The 19,119-nt window shown below is 36.2% G+C and overlaps 1 protein-coding gene across 1 annotated transcript; it reads right to left on the minus strand.

The window, feature by feature from the left end:
• Positions 1 to 168: 168 nt before the first annotated feature.
• Positions 169 to 13,752, minus strand: LOC110692146 (tRNA (guanine(9)-N1)-methyltransferase-like). Its single transcript, XM_021869147.1, has 3 exons — positions 13,220 to 13,752; positions 11,898 to 12,257; positions 169 to 1,127 (listed from the first exon to the last, which is right to left on the minus strand). The coding sequence occupies exons 1-3, from the start codon at positions 13,745 to 13,747 to the stop codon at positions 786 to 788; spliced, it is 1,230 nt and encodes a 409-aa protein (XP_021724839.1). The 5' UTR covers positions 13,748 to 13,752; the 3' UTR covers positions 169 to 785.
• Between the last annotated feature and the right edge of the window lie 5,367 nt (positions 13,753 to 19,119).

Here is a 19,119-nt window from a genome sequence, read left to right on the forward strand (position 1 = left end):
AATCATAGAGGGACAGGAAAGGTTGCACTTTTAGTCTCACACAGCTCAATCTCAGCGTCATAGAATGACAGACTATAATACCATTACAGGCAAACGGAATATCCATGAAGGTTACAAGTATAAACTTTGAAGAAGTAATTTTATGCGATGAAGTAATTTTATGCCATCTTTACTCTGAATAGCCCAATTTCTAAATCCATAATTAGCTTTACACTCATAATTAACTACTAATTATTTGTCCTAATATACTAAGTCGTACAGTACACAACATGTTTAATAAGCAGTGAAAACCAAGGCTCAGTCTATCAAAACTGCGTTCATAAATTAACAATCTGCCAATGAGACAGTAGCCCGCGCCAATATAATCCTGGTTTTCCAACAAGTTCTATCATTAAATTCGAATGGAGGCACTCTTGTTGGCACTTGGGAGTTGCTGCAGGCAATGAGCTGGTTCGTTGCACCCAGTTCAGGAGTGGGGTTGTAATGGGTCATTAAGGCTCAGGTTTAGATATCAGGCTATTGTCCCTGTTTGTCACCAATTAAAGAATAATCTAAACCACCTCCAACCTTTCCTAATGGATGCCACATTTAATTTGAGAGGGGTAAAACCACACAAACGCCAAGGCATTCCAGTAAAGAAAAGTAAGGAACTCGCAAATTGCAAATACTCAGGGTTGAGGAAAATTAGATTAATCTAAAACTGAATCCCCCTATAAAAGGGGAAAAGGTTAAGCGAAATACATCAAAGAAAAACGAGAAGTGAACATATTGTTACTCTGTATTCATCAGACATCTTCCTTCTCACTTTTATCAACTTCTATCTCCCTTTTACTTGCCTCTGAATCTGTATCTTCCCTCAGTTTGGATACATTATCCTTCACATTTTCACCATTTTCCACTTCTCTTTCACTTCCCTCAGAATCTGTTTCAGATAATTTCATTTTCTTTTGGTTCTCCGCACAACTGTCATTCTCTAACTTCCCATCGCCTTCTAATTCTTTATCATGATCACCCAAGTCTGTGTCACATCGTTTCCTCTGAGGAATCACCTGAAAGAAAGCAGCCTTCCAATCTTTCATCTCCAGGTACCTGAGAAGTATCTCCACCACTTGGTTTACAGTGAGGACCTGTACATACAAAAAAAACTCAAATTTGTAACAAATAGAGAATAGACATAAATTATTTACCTTTTCATTAGAAGAAGAAAGCATTCACTAAGTCCCTATATCATTGATCCTTGTTATTATGTGGTTGCACGAGTTAATTAGTAAACTGCGGTCCAATTCTGTTTGAAATGCCGATCTCAAGGCATGCAGTGTTTTAAATTTATAAGTGTTACCACATAATGGCTATCATATCAATCAAGAGGCACTTATATTGTTCACATTCAGCCAGTACAGAAATAAAGTTACTTCCCCAGTTCCCCTAAATGATTGATGTATATTGACTTCAGGAAAGCTTATATTCCAGTAGCTCGGGAGTTTATTCAACACCAAGATAAGTTGATAGGAGTATCCAGGAAAATCTACAGTTGCAAATTAGGACTTTTATTGCTTTACAAAGTTTTCATTGCCCTGAAATCAAATTGCAAGTCCTCAGTTGGCATGTCTGTTAGATAACTTCAGACTTTACCCCGAGAGTAAGTTTCTCCAACAAATTCATTGATAACAACTACTTTGGTGTATCTCTCACATTTTATGAATTTCAGAAAAATAGAGTTCAAAAATAAAGTTTCTCCACATATATCCAAAATAGAGATGTTCAATACTATATAAGAAAAATGGAAATAAATAATCCCACCTTTAAATTATTCCAAAAACAATCTCACCTTCAATTTATTCTACAACAATCCCACCTTTTATAGGCTATGTTGCACAGACTTGGTTTGGGTGTTGTGTCTGACACGGTGTCAGATCCTTCGACACTCCAGATTTTATAAAATTTGATATAAGGCCACTATACATTCGGGTGTTGTGTTGTGTCAAAGTGTCGGAGGATCAGACAGCGGACACTCAATGTACAGCAAGGTGTCAGAGTAACATATTTTATATAGTTCACAGGGATCTTTTAACAATCCTTGACAGTGTTTGTAATCGGTTTTCTTAGGTTGTTTGTCACGTGTCGACTTTTAATAGGTCTATATTATTTTTTTAATGATTAAAAATTACAAAATTAATTAAGAAAAAAAAAAAACCACATCCCTTCCCCACCCAGCGCCGCCCCCCGGCTGACCACCCCCCCTTCCCCGACAACTTAACCCCCGTTTTCGTCTTCCCCTTCCCCGGGATGGTATGTCTATGTTGCTGCTTCAGGGATGGGGTTTTTGAGGTGGGGTAGGGTTACCGGCGTGACTGGTTTCAGGATGGGGGTGGGGTTTTTGGGGGTGGCTAGTGGGGTTTCCTGGGTGGGGTTTTCGGCGTGGTTGGGGTTTTGGGGTGGGGCTGGGGAGTTCAAGGGTTTTCGGGGCAGCTGGAGGCAGGCTGGGCTGCATCTCAAGCGGCAATGGGTGAGGGTGGTAGCACGGCAGGTAGCAACGCGTCAGGGTGAGGTGGTAGGTGGCAAAAGGCTTTTAGGGTGGTAAATCTGTTTAAAATGATTGTAGATCAAAAAGACAGTTTAAAGAAAATCCATGTCAAAGGAGCATTGTTTTGGAATATATTGAAGGTGGAATTGTTTTGGGAAGATTGAGCAAAGGTAGGATTATTTATTTTCATTTTTCCTATTATATATTGAAGTAAAGTATACTTAGAAGAATAACTTTTGTGTAAAATGGGTGTACATTGATTTTATTGTAAAACGATCCGTTTAAGCGTAACTTTAATTATTTTTATGGTAACTTTAACCACCTAAAGGGTAACTTTTAATTTGTCGTTGGTTTGAATTTTATTTTAATGTGTAATTTCTTATAGATACTGGATTACATACTATAAAGGTGGAATTGTTTTGGGAAGATTGAGCAAAGGTGGGATTATTTATTTTCATTTTTCCTATTATATATTGAAGTAAAGTATACTTAGAAGAATAACTTTTGTGTAAAATGGGTGTACATTAATTTTATTGTAAAACGATCCGTTTAAGCGTAACTTTAATTATTTATATGGTAACTTTAACCACCTAAAGGGTAACTTTTAATTTGTCGTTGGTTTGAATTTTATTTTAATGTGTAATTTCTTATAGATACTGGATTACATACTATAAAGACTAATATGATCAATCTAATACATTATAAGTTTTTTGTAAGAAAAAAGTTATTAATAGAAAAATAATAACTTTTGCAGTATACAGGGTGACTTTAAGTACTTTTAACATAACTTTAACCAATTTTACAATAAATTAACGTACACCCGCCTTTTTGGAGAATTAGTGTACTTAGAAATAATGGATCAATTTTGTATATTTCTAAAAGCAAACTATATCCTATGAACTAATATATATATATATATAAATATATATATATATATTTTCTACTAACCTAATAATTGAATACAGTAAATTTTTTTTTTTTTCTTATTTGTACATTTTTTTTTTTTTACTTTTTTTTTTTTCAGAAAAAGTAATTGCATACTACATAGTATTCCTTAAGCTAGATATTCAAAAAACGGAAATGCTAAACCAGGAAAAGTTGGAGATTAACTTAGCATTAATTACACAAATCTACGCGTGATTTTATCATAAATTCTCAAATTTATACCACTTTTTTGTGCTTCAAGGATTGCATATAGCATTACCCTAGATTATATACTCCCTCCGTTTTTTAATGCTTGCTCCATTTCTCTTGACCACGTATGTCGATGCTAATCTTTGATCAATAATATCTTTAATTATCAATAAATATAAATTCTAACAATTGAAAATTAATAATCTATTTATTAAGACGATTCCAACAAGTACCCACAAGACCATATTTTCCCTTGTGTATAATCACAAACATTAGTCAAAGTAGGACAAATGAATAGTGCAAAAAATAGAAATGGAGCAAGTATTTAAAAATAGAGGGAGTAGCAATTAATGACGAATTTATATTCCAATTTTTTAAACCATGTAACGGTTGTAAAATCCAAGCATGGCTCAAGCATTAACTAGCTTGAGATTTTATTAAACATTAAGATAAGCCGATAGGAGTTTCCAAGACATTCTGCAATCGCAAGTTAGTTAGGATTCCTAGGACATTTACTTTACAAAGTTTCTCCACAAAGCTCATTGATAACAAACTAACATTCTATACACCTCATGTTTTATGAATTTCAGAAAATTAGAGGAGTCTAAATTCTCAAATGATAATTATTAGTTTACCCTTTGTTTGGATGGAAGGAAATAGAGGGAAAGAAAGGGAAGAGAAATGGAGGGGAGGAATATCTTTCATTTGGATAACAAAGAAGAAGGAAGGGAATTAAATGAAGAGATTAAATTGTAAGAAATTGATCTCTCCAACAATGGAGAGATTTGGAAAGAAAACTCATCATTCTTACCTCCCCTCCCTTTCCCTTTCCCTTTCCCTTTCCCTCCCCTTCCCCTCCCTTTCCCTTTCCCTTTCCCTCCCCTTCCCCTCCCTTTCCCTTTCTCTCCCCCTTTCTTTATCCAAACACATGGTTATAGCTGAGAACATATAGTCTAGTGTTGTCATCTGACGTTTGATACAAGGACAGGCATTCAAAGTTCAACATCAGAATTCCAGCTATTATATGAAAAAGGTATAAGGGTGCTATCTATTCTTCTCCATCAGCTACAGCAGGTGGTCAATTTGTGGTTCACACAAAAAGATTGAGCCAAAGGAGGAACTAGTGATATTTGTTGCAATTGCAGCTATCTAATACATCTAGCTAGATAAGAATAAAAGGAAGTTGCATTACAGTTGCAGACCTGACTTGATTACAGAATAAATCAAATATACCATTATAAGTTTATATCTAGAAATTATCAGTGCATAATACGAGTTATTATGAAATTATTTTTGATAAGTGCTTGTCTGCTCGATGTAGTATCAGGCTTGGGTTTGATTTTGGTATATTCTAAAACGTGGCACACTTTTAGATTAAGTCTCTTGTATAGCCTATTATAGAAACTAGCTAATGCATGTACCATGCTTAGATCTTATAAATTATAAATGGTTAAATAAATTGGAATTTAGTCAATATAAATTGGTCATCAATTCCTATATTTTGTATGGTAATGCACTAATGCTACATACAACCCTTAAAGCACTAAAAATACTCTCTAAAATGGTATAAATTGGGAATTTATGACAAAAACACGCGTATTTTCAATCTTTTCTTTTTTAGAATACCTAAATAATGTGTAGCATGGACTCGGGAAGGAGGGACCCGTATCCGAGTGTTCGATGATTCAATCTCAAAATTCCAGGACACGGGGACTCTTTTCGAAATTTGGACACTGGTACGGGGTCACAGCAATTAATGTATAATAAATTATTTTTTTAATTTATAAAAATTTATTTTTTAAGAAAATATAAAAAAAAATTATATAAGGAGGAAACACACAAAGTATAGCAGTAATAAAGTACTAATGTATGCGAAATGTGAGAAGCTTATCTTAAAAAATAAAAAAATAAAAACAGCAAGAAACTAAAACACGTGAAAGAAAAATATTGAGGGCCGTTTGATTCAGACGGGGTAAACGGAATGGAATCAAGAAAGGGATTGAGGGGGAAAGGAAATGATACCCTTTGTTGTAGTATGTTGTTTGGGTTACATAAGTAATAAGTTACAGATCTTCCACCGACTTCTCAAAAAAAACTTCTCCCTCATATTAGTGGAGCACCAGCCACTCCATCTTGACGCCGTTTTTGGATTCCTTCCCTGTTGTCACTGCCACTTTTTCACGCCGCTGCCCCTCTAAGGCCCCACAACCGACATTCTCTCTCATCTTATTCTAGTACCTCCACCAAAAAATGTAAAATTTAGGTTTTAAAGGTCAAATTCACCCTTAAAAACTCTTAGATCTGGAGTTTTTATGGGTGTATTTGACCATCTAAAGCCATATTTGATGATATAAAAAGGTAATTTTTTCACTTATAATTTTTTTAATTTTAAAATTAGTAGTAATTGGGAGGTTGTATGTGGTTTTTTCTGGTGGTGGTGGGGCTTCGAGGTGGTTGTGGTGGTTTTGATTAATGGTTGTGGTGGTATCATGGTAGTTTCATGGAGCGGTTGAGTTTTAGGGGCGTTTGAAGGTGGTTGTGGTGGTCGTCGGTGGTGGTGACGGCTACGGTGGGGTCGGCAGTGGGAGGTTGCTGGTAGACCAAGTCAGGTGGTGGTGTGTGTTTTAATGGTGGTCAAAGTTGGTTATGGTTGTAGAGGATTTTGGGGTAATGGATGATTCCCTTGGGGGGGGGGGTGTTGGGGAATCCCTTGTGTGTGTGGGGGGGGGGGGGTGGGAATCATGATGGAAGAAAATTGGGCAATCAAAGGGGAAAGGGAATGATTAAATTAGACAAACAAACAACATTAAAGGGAATCATGGCAGTTGATTCCCATTCCGTTTCTTGAAACCCCCCGACCAAAAGCCCCCTGAATAAACTTAGCTTTATTATTCCCTGCCCCACCATTCTAACCTTTAACAATTTAACAGTTGTCATAAATTAATGCTTATCTTCTCTGTCTTCCTCACCTACCATTTCCATCCAACAACATTTTTCCCGGCCAAAGTTATCAATTTACATTCTCACAGCCTAGCCACTCCTGACCACCATCTCAAAAATCAACACAACCATTGGAAACGCAACACAAGTGCAAACAATTGCCCTAATATTTTACTTCTATTTCTCGTGAATTGATGTGCCTAATTGTAAATCTAGGGTTTCAAGATATAGCCGTGTCCGACTATACAGTGCCAGGTCTGACACGGATTATCCGTGTCAGTGTCTTGTCGACGCAGGTATGCCCTGAAATCTACTAGGTCCATGTAACAAAGCCTAAACATCTTCGTACTATACAACATATTTCTCAAACAAAAAATATATATATATATATACAAAAAGGAGCAGTTTGTTTTTAAGAGTCTTGTATATACAATTTTAGTGTATTCAATAATCAGCAAGTCTTATATGTAGATAGCCACATGATGTGGCCACGTTTGTTTATAAGGGTAACCATATATTTTATCAACAAGAGTTTCACCATTTTATTATACGAGTAACATCAATTAATTAAAAAAAAAAACCCATTTGTTCATTTGAGTAACCCTCTTCTTTTGTTTCTGACTATTCAAAGAATAATCTCACTTATTTATATAAGTAACCCCATTTTTCCTTGGGTATAATCCCTCATCCGTCAAGGTAACCCTTTTTTTTTTTTTTTTTTTTTAATTTTATCATTGTCGTAGACTGCTTATATGTAAAGTGGTCATAACATTAACTAATGATGTGCTGACCACACAAAAGATTTCTATTTAGATTAGTGGATGGAGAGATATAAAATTAATGGTACTTTTTAATTAAGGGGCCGTTTGGTTAGGAGTATTCATCAAACGGTAAGGGAATCAACTGCTCTCATTCTCTTTGATGGTGTTTGTTAGGCCTTGTTTCGCATTCCCTTTACCCTCTTCATTCCCCTAAAGTCTTCCAAGTTCATTCCCCACCCACCCTAAGTATTTCCATTCCCTTTACTTAGCCACCACCATATCCCCACTAGTCCACTACCCTCCTACCCTACCCCCACCACAAAAAAAACCCACCTACCCCACCGCCTTCCTGCATCACCCTTTCCCCTACCCCTAGCGCCCCTCCTATTCCCCCTCATTTTCTCTCTCCTCCTCCTCACCTTCACCACCACCACAACTTACACCATTGAAATCAATTTCACCACCTTTTAACATCACCCTAACCTCGTCACTGTCACCACAAGGTTTACTTTCACCAAGCTCCAGTAATTCCCAAGGGGAAGGGTTTTCTGGTGGTTTGGGGGGAAGAGGAAGGGCAGCTGGCCAAGGTGAGTGGTGGGGTCTTCATAGTGTCCGGAAAAAGAGGAAAAGAGAAGTGAAAAGGTGGTTGCATGGTGGTTGTATGGTGGCACTCATTCCCTTTGTTATATAAAACAAACAATATAGTAAATCAAAGGGAGTTACATTCTATTCTTCTCCTTTCCCTTATATGAACCAAACAGCCCCTAAGTGTAGTCATAAATGTTTTGTAGGAAATATAAAAGACAATTATTATTTTCAAAATAATCTAAAATTAATTTGAAAAAAAGGGTTTAGGACACAGGATAGATTTTGTTTAGTTTTGGTAGATGATAAATAATTTCTCCAATTTGAAAGTCCAATTTCAACTATTGTTTCACAAAGAAAGCTTACAAGATCTGATTATAAAAACCAGTCCAACAGATAAGGCTCTATTCTAATTCTATACTCCCTCCGTTGTCTTTTTTAAGTGCCCCATTGTGCTGTATGCGGAGTTTTAGGCAAACGAATAAAGTCATATGAAAGTAGGGTATGGTTAAGAATAAAAAATTTGAAAAAGAGAGAGATTGTGAATGGGGAACCTCTAGGTATAATGTGAGAGAGAGAAATATTATAAAATGATAGTGGGGTAAAAAGAAAGAGAAAAAATAATATATAATGTGAGTGGGGTTTTTAATTGGAAATGGAGCGGTTAAAAAAATGACCATATTTGGAAAGTAGGGCACTTTAAAAAACAGGAGTACTTACTACATACTAAAGTGGAGTTTTGGAAGGAGGATGTTGATGCTTGAAAATTTGCATTGGAAGTTGTGTAAAAAGGCAAAAGGGACAATTAGAAAGAAAAAAATAATTTCATCATGTTCATTTTTACTTGTCCCATTAAGAATCTTTCTTTCGTAAAGTGACCATGAATACCTATGAATTTATATAAGAGAAAAAATTGCACATGTGAAATATTGTTAGATCCATTTCGACATTAATATCAAAATATTAACTATTTTTAATGATTGCTTGTAATACTTATTAGAAGATATTAGTACTATACTGTGTGTATTGAAAACAATTGTGCAAAAATTCAAATGAGACAAATAAAAAGGAACAAAGGGACTCATGCATAGTTGACAATTTGACATACTACCTCCGTTTCATACTATGTGCAACATTTACCAAAATTGGATAATGTACATTATGTGCAACAAATTTTTCCCTTCCTTTTAAGTTGTCATTTCTCTCTATCGCTCTCCTCATCACATGCAATTCTAACTTTCTCTCTCTATTTAACACTCACAAATAAATTTTGTCTAGGAGTCCGTGACAAGGCTTTTGTTGCACATAATATGAAACAGAGGTAGTACTTATATTTGTTGGAAGTGAGTAAAATTAATAGGGCAACCTGATCACGAGTATATAATAATAATAATAATAATAATAAAATAAAAAATATAATAATAATAATAATAATAATAGGTAAAAAAAATTATAAAATAAAAAAAATAAATAAAAAAAGGAGAAAATTCTACATATAAACCATTTCATCATGGGTGAGTTGTATGGGTAGTAATGGCAGTATAGAATGTGAGAGTGATATACTGCAAAGTGGGTCCCAAATTTATATTTGCACTTATAATTTGTAAGCAAAGGCCACTGTGAATAAAGCAAACAGTTTCCCCACACTAGTGCAATAATTAATAGGTCTTAAATAATTCAAAGACTTCAAACACTTTTTCTTGGCAGAAAGCCAGAAAGTGTTCAAAAATAAGGAACAATAGCGTTTAGAAAAGAACTAAGCTAAAGAAAGCATACACAAAAGCATCCATCTATTGATGGCTGATTTGGGTTTATATTACCCTTAATAATTAATAAGAGAAGTTTCGGGTGGACTTCTCAAACGGTCTCATAGTTTCTATCCTTTGAAGGGGTTTTCCATGTATAATTCGTGTGTGTTTTGCTATTTTGTTCTTCCTGTTATTGCTGGTTTGAAACTGCATTATTAATGTTTTTTATGTGGTGATTTGGTTGTGACAATTTGGGTTGATTAGATTGAATTGTTGGTTTATTGTCTTGTGTGTGACATTGTGGGTGTCGTAGTGACCCCTTTCTGATCCCTACAACTAGGAGATGCAATCACCACAATTGATACTGATGCCATTCACCAATTTAAAACCGACATGGAGTCCTGTATAACTGCATGATAGGTTCTTAATAATGATTTTTATCACCACAACTATCAACCAAGATATTACAATTTGGTGACCTTTGGTAGCCAATTACAAAATGGCGATAATGGGATGAATTTAAGTTTAATTTGGCAAGTAAATTAACAGCAAAGTGTCCATAGTTTTGCAATCTCATTCTTAAACTTCTGTTTTTCTTCATTATTGTCCATTACCATCCAATACTCCCCCAGTGGTAATGGATGGTAATGAAAATTTGTGAAGAAAAATAGATAATTGAGGTTGAACTATCATTACCATGGGAATGAAAAATTATTTCTCTTACAACTTCATGTACAAACTCATTCCCATTACCACCATTCATTACTACCTACCAAACAAATCCATCTTAAGGACCTTTTAGACTAATGAACGTAGCAAGAATCTTCTCCCACACAAGTATTTTAATCTATGTGGCATTTGTTTTTAGGCTTACAATATCTTTAAGATTCCTAATAATAGGAAGCTTGGCTAGTTTACTACATGACTACTGCTAAGTTAAGATACTTCTCCATCTTGCTACTGCACCAGCACATGGTCTTAACATGTGTCTTTTGGTTTCCTTGCTTCTTCATTATGGCATAATCATGCTTATTAAGATGTGCCAGTACTTTTGTAAGCCTACATATTTTTTCACCATTTTGTCACCACATAATTCTCTAGATTCAAATGGGTGCACTATAGCCACCATTTTCCCACCGTTCATCATGCTGGCAATGATATATAATATAATCACTAATACTCTGTTATTCAACATGTACGACAGTGAAGAATATTGATCAGCTGGAATATGTATTTACTAGCAGCAAGGCTTGGTATATTGTTCATAATTAATGATCTTAGATGACTTCAGCAAAAGAAGAAAAAAAAAAACATTTTTTTCAAAGGATAGCAAAAGGAGAAGTAGACCAAAGAAGAGCAGGGACAAGGTCTTAAGGTAGGATGTCACTGTTTCACAGCTCAAGAAGTATATGATACTTAGAAGGATTCAGTAGTGAGCAAAAATTCATCTAGCTGACCCCAAGCAAGAGAATTTCCTATGCTCATCCAAATGTCTTTAACAAAAGTTTCGAGGTAAAGGATGGTGCTAAACTCAGCTACTTTTACTATTACTTAAAATTGACATAACAGAAGTTTCAATGCTTTCTCTTTTAGCAACAGAATATTTAAAGGGAAAATAAAACCCCTCATTACCTTTTTTTTTTTTTTCTCTCTCTCTTGAGTCTGAAAAGGAAAACCGTCTATGACATGTTCAAATGTTTGGGTCAAATCCGCACACAACTCAACCTTTCAAAATTCATTAAGATGAAACATATACCAGGTTTTCAGGAAATTATTGATCTACAGTTTCCATAGGAATCACGACAGTTTGCCCAAATCTAGAACCATTGTTATATGATACTAGTATTTCTTTGAGGAAGTCAACATCAAACTGGAATAGAATACTATACTATGCATGTTTCTGCTTTTTAAAGGAACTTTCAGCCCAAATTAAACTTGAAAGATAGCATCAATTAGAATATCATATGATTTAATAATGAGAGACTACTAATATGTGAAGTGAACTATGAATGAAAAGCTTAAAGCCTATTAAACATGTGTTCACATCAGACTATCCAAATGTAGATTTATACTTCAATTCACCAACAAATAAAGTAGACCAAAAGGAATAAGATATTTGACAGAAAAACAACTGGTCAGCTAGTTACAGCCAACAAAAGAAACAAGCTAGTGCAACGAGAGGGGTCAAACTACTATGATACTGACCTGTGAACTGGACATTTTCAAGTAATTCCCAATAGGAAGCTTTGCTGCTTGAACACCTTGCTCTTCAGCTTTCTTCATAGTTAGCCCTTTCCATCGGTTACGATCTACCAACCCACCAATGATATAAATTTTCTTGGGGTCTAGATCATCCAAGATGGTTTCTGCATCAGCAGTTAAATAAACCAGATTCTCTTTCTGATCTTGCAAAGCTTCAATATAAGACTGTTTCTCTTTCTCAATGAGCCACTTATCGAATCCTGGAATTCTATTCAAATGGCTTCCCATATTACCCTCGCATCCAGTCAGCCACAGATGACCAGGGGAAGTGCACCTATTGTTAACTGCATAGCAATACATTATCTGTAGTTGGCATTAATTAATTGATAGAGTTCAAAAAAAAGGAAGCTTAATTCAACAAAATCACAAATGTGAAAATCCAAGCAAACTCTCAAAGTTTTCAATGTCATTTAGCATACAGAAAAGTTTTCAATGTCACTTAGTTTCAGGGTTCCTATGAAACATAACTTCATTTTTCATTATACACTCAATACTGATGAAAGTGAAGATAGAACAACACAGTAGCTCACAAGATCAAGTGCACAACATTGAACAAAATGTGAATCCTGCACTACTTTTTGACCATATGAAAGCTGGGCGACAGCTTCACATGACTGTCTACAAACGCAGACGCATTTGTTTCAGCGTTCGTACAAGAGGGAAAAACTTTAAAAGGAGAGACATGTGCGACATACAGATATTGGCAGCAACAGTAAGCATTTTTCTACCATCATTTCCATTTTTAAAAATTTATTAAACTTCATCATCAACACATCAATCTTCCAAGGAAAAAAAAAATCAATTCATTACATAAGACAGGGGATGAGGTAGTGTTCTCAGCCTAAAGAAACCTAAAATTTCCTTAGTTTATACTTACTCTTTTAAAATGGTTGCTGATATATAAATTTAGAAATCTAAAGCACACATCCATCTTATAGGCACAGCATAAAAGTCTAGAATGTCCTTTATACATCGAGTGTACCATACACGGTAAAACCTCACTCATCTAAGCAAATGAGCAAAAAATGAAGCTCTAGCCTGTATGATACACCTGATTTTATAAAATAAAATAAAAAATAAAATAAATAAAAAAAATCGCCCTAAAAAACGAACAAACCTTATTCACCACTACAATTCATTTCAACCCAGAAATGAAATTCAGATGAAACCCAATAAATTCATAAATTCTACATAATAACATACAAATTCAAAAGATACCCAGATAAAATTACAAGAAAAAGAACAAAAAGAAAGAAAAATGAGACCTGTTGAATAAGGCTATTGAGTTCATTAGGCGTCATAAGATGAGAAAACTCAAGATCAATAACAATATTCTGACCATGAAGTTTAGCCCAAGAAAGACGCTCCAACTTCTTTTCTCTCTCCTCTGACCGCTGCTCCATTCTCTCCTTTCGAACCCCTTTTCTTGACTCAATCAATTTCAACTTTTCTTCTTCAGAAGACATGTTTGCGAGCTTCTCATCCCATTCTTTCCGTTTCCTCTCTTTCTCTCTCATCTTGTGCTCCTTCACTTCAGCTTTCTTCTCCGCCTTCTTGGCCTCGTACCTTTGTTGCTTTATTAACTTCTTTTGGGCGCTCTTCGAGAGTGGTTGGGGTGGAGCTAAGTCTGCGGGTTCGGCGGTTGCGGCGGCGGCGGCGGCGGCAGAGGGCGTTGTGGTGGGGTCGTCGGCCATTTTTGTGTGGGAGTGTGAGAGATACCTAGAGAAAGTGTTTAAATGTGGCCTTGAGAATGAGATTGTAAGGTCAAGGTGTCGCGCTAATTTTTTCAACATTGCCCATTTGCCCCCCCTAACTTCTTGATTAGAAATTGAGCCATATTCTTGACTCTAGTCTTGACTCTTGAGTGAATTTTAGCCTAGACTAAAAACTAGGGCGAGTACGAGTTAGGAACCCAAATCATCGAGGCTACCCTAGTTGATCTATTAGATCAACGGAGCATGTCAATCAAATAATGGAATCGTAATTGTTTCGGGTGAAAACAATGGGTCCTTCGTCTGGACCTTTTCTGTGGGCTGAAAACTGGACTCGGCCCAAATGATGACTGAGACGAGCGTTTCCTCCACAGTAAACACACGTAAACTGACATCGGGGGTTGTGCCGAGGAAGGTCGCTCCGATGCCGAAGTTAGTACAGTGTTTTCTAGAGAGAGAAAATTATGCAGGAGAATTAATTGCTTGAGGCTTAATGTGAATAAATTAAGAGGAAGAAGTGAAGGCTTTTATACCTTACCCAAATAGATTGAGTGGGCCTTGAAGCCAAGTGGTCTTACCATGTTGACTGGGCCTTTGACTGACTTGACATGCTTTTGGGTTGAACCTTCTTTGGGCTTGTAATTAGATCATTTGTGGACTGACCCAATTGGAGTAAATTTGTAATACCCCGTATTTTTATACGTATTATAATTTAAATCATTATTTTATAAAGCATTTAAATAATTTGAAATGAATTATTTATGGTATTTTATTAACTTAAAAAGATTTATTTTAATTTAAGGTCCATTTTATTTATTTAATTGCTTTGAAAATATTTTTATTTTATTATTTAGAAACTATGGGGCATATTATTTTATAAAAGGAAATTTAAAGTCAATGGTATTTAAAAGAAAGTCAAATGACTAATTTGAATAGGAGAAGGGATCATTAAGGGTAGAAAGGGAATTTAAGGATACAAGGGTTTTGAGAGGGGGTATAAATACCCATCTTATGAGCAAGTTAGATCTTGCCCAAGGTGTAGAATACCCAAAGGTAAACTCTTTCTCTCTCTCCCTTAATTTTTCCCCCCCCCCCCTTTATTTTTTTTACACACCCACATGCACACACAAGGTGGTCGGCCGCCACCACCACCTCCCACCGGCTGGCCACCACCGCAAGCAGCCACCAGCAGCAGCCGCCGACGTGGAGGGCGGCAGCAGCCCCCTCCCCGTCGTGTGGTTGTGCGATTTTTTTTAAAAAAAAAATCTTTTTGTTTTAATCCTAACCTAGCCTTGATTTAATTATTATTTTTGGGTGTTGTGATGATTTTTATGATGTTTGATTATGATTATTATGTATATAAATTTCAGATTTGGTTTTTGAATTTAAAAGCCCCAAATTGAAAACCCTAGGTTTCTAAATTGATGTATATTGATGGAAATTGATTGTAGTTGGTTGGAATTATTGAAATAGGTGTTTTTTTTAACATAATTACGCAATTTTACATGTTTTTATTAAGCTGAAATTTTTATATAAAGGTTAGAATTATGTTTCTTGAAAGGATTTTTAATTACCCATTAATTGGAAAAAAAGTAGGAGTTTTAAATTAATTTTCAGCTTGTTTTAGAGGGTTTATAAGTGATTTAAAGAGTGTATATATTGCTGGAAATTTATATTGAATAGGTATTAATGTCTCTTTGTAATTTTGGGTTGGAGGAGATTTCCAAGTGAGTGATTTCGTGTAATCCTGGCGATTTTGAGATCATATTCGAGGTACGTTCGCGTACTCGGTAAATATTTAAGTGTATAGAAGCATGCTAGACTTTGTTAATTAATTCCAAGGTAGTATCATGATAGGTATTGGTTGGATTTGTTGATTGGATTGATGTTGGTGATTGATTTGTGAAGTATGAATTATTTGTGGTGAATTGATGATTGAAATTAATTATGTTGGCAAGTTGAATATGAGACACACTTTTATTATTGGCATGATTGAAAGCATGTTTAATTAAACTAACTGTTTAATTTGGTTTGGAATTTAAAAAGGGAATTTGTTATGGTTCATATAATGTTTATTGATGTTTTAAGCATGGGGAATGAGCTATTAAGTGTCTTAGTACACATGAATAAAATGTATTGCGGTGCCTAAGTGCACTTAAGGTGTTCTAAACACTGAGGGATAGGATTTGCGGTGCTTTATGCGCTTAAGGTGCTATTTAACGTCGAGGTAGTTTAAAAAGGGTTCAACATTAAATTTATGTGGTCGCTAATTATTCAAGAATTAAATTGGTGTGTTTGATTGCTTGAATAATTTATTATGATTAATTGTCTTATGGTTTGAGAGTCATCACCAAGTCTAAAAATGTGTAAATCACGTAAAGTGAAAGAGATTACGCACCAAAACTCTTGGAATGTATATACCTCGAGTATGAACATATGGGAGGAGTTATGCGACTTTATATTTCACCATAACTTGTACTGGAAGTACAAGATGCTGTATTTTCCTTTATTTATTTTATGCGCAAAACGTCCAATCACTTTCATGTGGCATTTGCCTACCCGGTTAGCTCCCGGTGTAGTTTACCTCAATTTATTTTGGGCATGAATTTGGTTGAAACCCGTTCGATGTGTAATCAAATTAAATAAGCAATTTATTTAGCTATGTATTGGTTGGTTGTGTTGTATGCTTGTAAATAGGTGCAACAAGGTAAGTTGTGTATTGATAGGATGAAAGCATGTTAGTGTGTACTATTTACGCTTATGTACTCAGCATTATTGATTGTGTGTTTGTATGTTTGTTTGGCCTTGTCTTTATCTTGAAAGGAATGGTGTCCTTCCAACAAGTGTATTCTTCCGATAGAGGGTTCAGAATTCTTACAGAGCTAATTCTTCAGTAAGGTCAAGTGATCGGAATACCTAGGTGGAGGCCGCTTTCGATCAGTAATATCGAGGTACAATTGATATTACAGCTTAATCTTAACTGAACCCTTCGGGTCGAACCCAATCGAATCACCGATCCGAGACGATGAATTAATCCGAAAGGATTTAATGAGTCGACAGAGTTTTACGAATACAGATGTCGGATATCGAGCCTAGGGCGTCGAGACCGAACGTCGCAAAATCACAAAGCGACAAATATGAACATAGCCCTAGCACCACACTGGCCTAGCCATGTGGATGCTAGGCTAGTTCGAGCCAAAATGCACCCATCATGGCTAGGCGTAAGCCTAAGCACACTAGGTGTGCTAGGCGCACCATCGCAGCCTATACAACACCTCTAGGCGCACCATGCGTGCCCTAGGATGGCTGGGCACTATCGCAGCCCATACAACATCTCTAGGCGCACCATGCGTGCCCTAGGATGGTTGGGCACCATCGCAACCCTAGGACAATGCTAGGCGTGCATAGCAGGGCCACACACACCAAGCACAGCCAGTGCTAGGCACTAGCGTATGGCCTAGTGTGTGGGCGCACTAGGCTAGCAATGAAATGGCGCGAGGCTGGTGCATGCATGCTAGTCATGTGCGCTGCCTAGCCAATGCGTGGCCATGGCACTGGTGCATGCTGCATACTGCCTAGTGCATGCGTGGTGCGTGGCCATAGCGCTAGTGCGTGGTGCGTGGTGCGTAGCATGATGCGTGGTGCGTGGTGCGTAGCGTGATGCGTGGTGCGTGGTGCGTAGCATGATGCCTGGTGCGTGGTGTGCAAGGTGTGTGCGTGCTAGCCTGTGCGTGGGCTGCTGGGGGCCAGTGCCAACACTATGTGCTAGCAGCGTTAGGCGCTAGCACACAACACCAGCACCAGCATCGCCCAGCGCTAGCACGCATTAGCTTGCTAGCTGTGTGGCGGCATTGAGGAAGGGTGTGGGGACCAAAATCCAACCCCTTGGGGAGCAAGGCACATGGTCCCCCCCCACCTAGCCTTAGGCACTACTTCTTTGCACATGATCATGCCGCTTGTCGCAATGTGATTTACTTGATTATTTATTTAATTTGGAATTAAATAAATCATTGATTTTTCAACTCTCCCACATTGATGGGAGATTGAAAACCAAGGACCCATTTCCCTATAAATACCCTTCAAGGGTGTTGGGAAATGGATAACCTTGAGTGGAATTAAAAAGGCAACTCTTATAATTAGAGTAAACCTTTGATTCGTAAAACTCATAGTTTTGTTTTGTCCGGGTCTTGACTAACCTTCAAGACTTAGGACGCTCGGGTCGGGTCGAGGGTACGATCCGTCGGAGATCTCGTGCTTTCGGGATTTTGAAGTAAGAGCTCTTCGGGAGCGAAGCACGCAACAAAGGTATAATTCTTGTTCTTAATTAGTCTTGTTTGATTAAGTTTATTATGCTTGTTAATTGCTTTAATTAAGGGGCGGGTCTTGGGGGGTTTCCTTCCCCGTAGTGTCGGGTCACTACGAAACCCTACAGCGGTATCGGAGCCACGCTCCTTTTAATTTTTGCAATTTTTTTTTAATTAAGGTGTTTTAAAGAATTTATTTTTTTTTGGTTCATGTTCTTCTAATTAGATTAAATGCTCGTTTTAATTAATTTTAAAACTCGATTTTATTCTCGACTTGGCTGTCGAACCCAGATTTTGGCTCAAAAATAGTGATTTTTGGGTGGAATCGACATTCTGGAACAGATTCAACCCTCTTCGACAACTGTCCAGAAGCCAAATTCGAACCAGAAACCCATTTTTTCTGGGGTTTTTCGTTTTTCAACGAAAATTTTAATTCTTTTTAAGCCTTGATTAATGCAAGCATTACAAGGTTAGATTAAATGCACATTTGCATCACTAATCTATTGGTTTTAAAATATCCTTAAGCATAATAATGGAGTTTTTATTAGTGCTTAAGTTGATATACCATTTTTCACATAAACTTGTTTTTCACAAATTTTGCAAATAAATTGCAATAAAATGTGAAAGCTTGTTGTGATCTTGTAATTTTAAGTTCCTATAATGTTAAAGTTCTAATCTTTAAAGGTTTAAATGATTGGAACCCTAACCCTAAATTCCATGTTGAACAAAGTTTGGATTTTTCATGTTTGGTTGATTAAAATCCATCAAGTTCAATTACTTGTGAGTAAAATTTGATTAATCTTCATATTAGAAGATGTAATCTTGGTATTTTACACAAGTATGAAAGTTGGAAAATTTTATCATTGGATGGTTAATTTATTTTTCCAACTCCCATTTGTCAAACCCATTATTAATTTGCATATTGGCAAGATTAATAATGGACATAGCTCATTTTATTTTAAGCATAAAGTAAGACCTAATTTTGTTCAAAATAAAATTTTTGGATAATTTAGGCTTGTGCACCAATAAAATTAATTTTATTTAAGTTGGACTTAATTTTATTTTATTTTATTTTTTCCTCAAATTGATTCTAAAATGTAATTTAGAATTAATTATTGTCACACATAAATCGAAATTAAATTGCGAGAA

The sequence above is a fragment of the Chenopodium quinoa genome, unplaced genomic scaffold (genome assembly GCF_001683475.1).
Source record: "Chenopodium quinoa cultivar QQ74 unplaced genomic scaffold, ASM168347v1, whole genome shotgun sequence".
Lineage (NCBI taxonomy): Eukaryota > Viridiplantae > Streptophyta > Magnoliopsida > Caryophyllales > Amaranthaceae > Chenopodium > Chenopodium quinoa.

Excerpts from the sequence above, each read along its gene's own strand:
- LOC110692146 (XM_021869147.1), bottom strand. The coding sequence starts at position 13,747 with ATGTTGAAAAAATTAGCGCGACACCTTGACCTTACAATCTCATTCTCA. Across the intron at positions 12,258-13,219 it reads TCAATAGCCTTATTCAACAG|ATAATGTATTGCTATGCAGT; the intron begins GTCTCATTTTTC and ends TGCCAACTACAG. Across the intron at positions 1,128-11,897 it reads TGAAAATGTCCAGTTCACAG|GTCCTCACTGTAAACCAAGT; the intron begins GTCAGTATCATA and ends TTGTATGTACAG.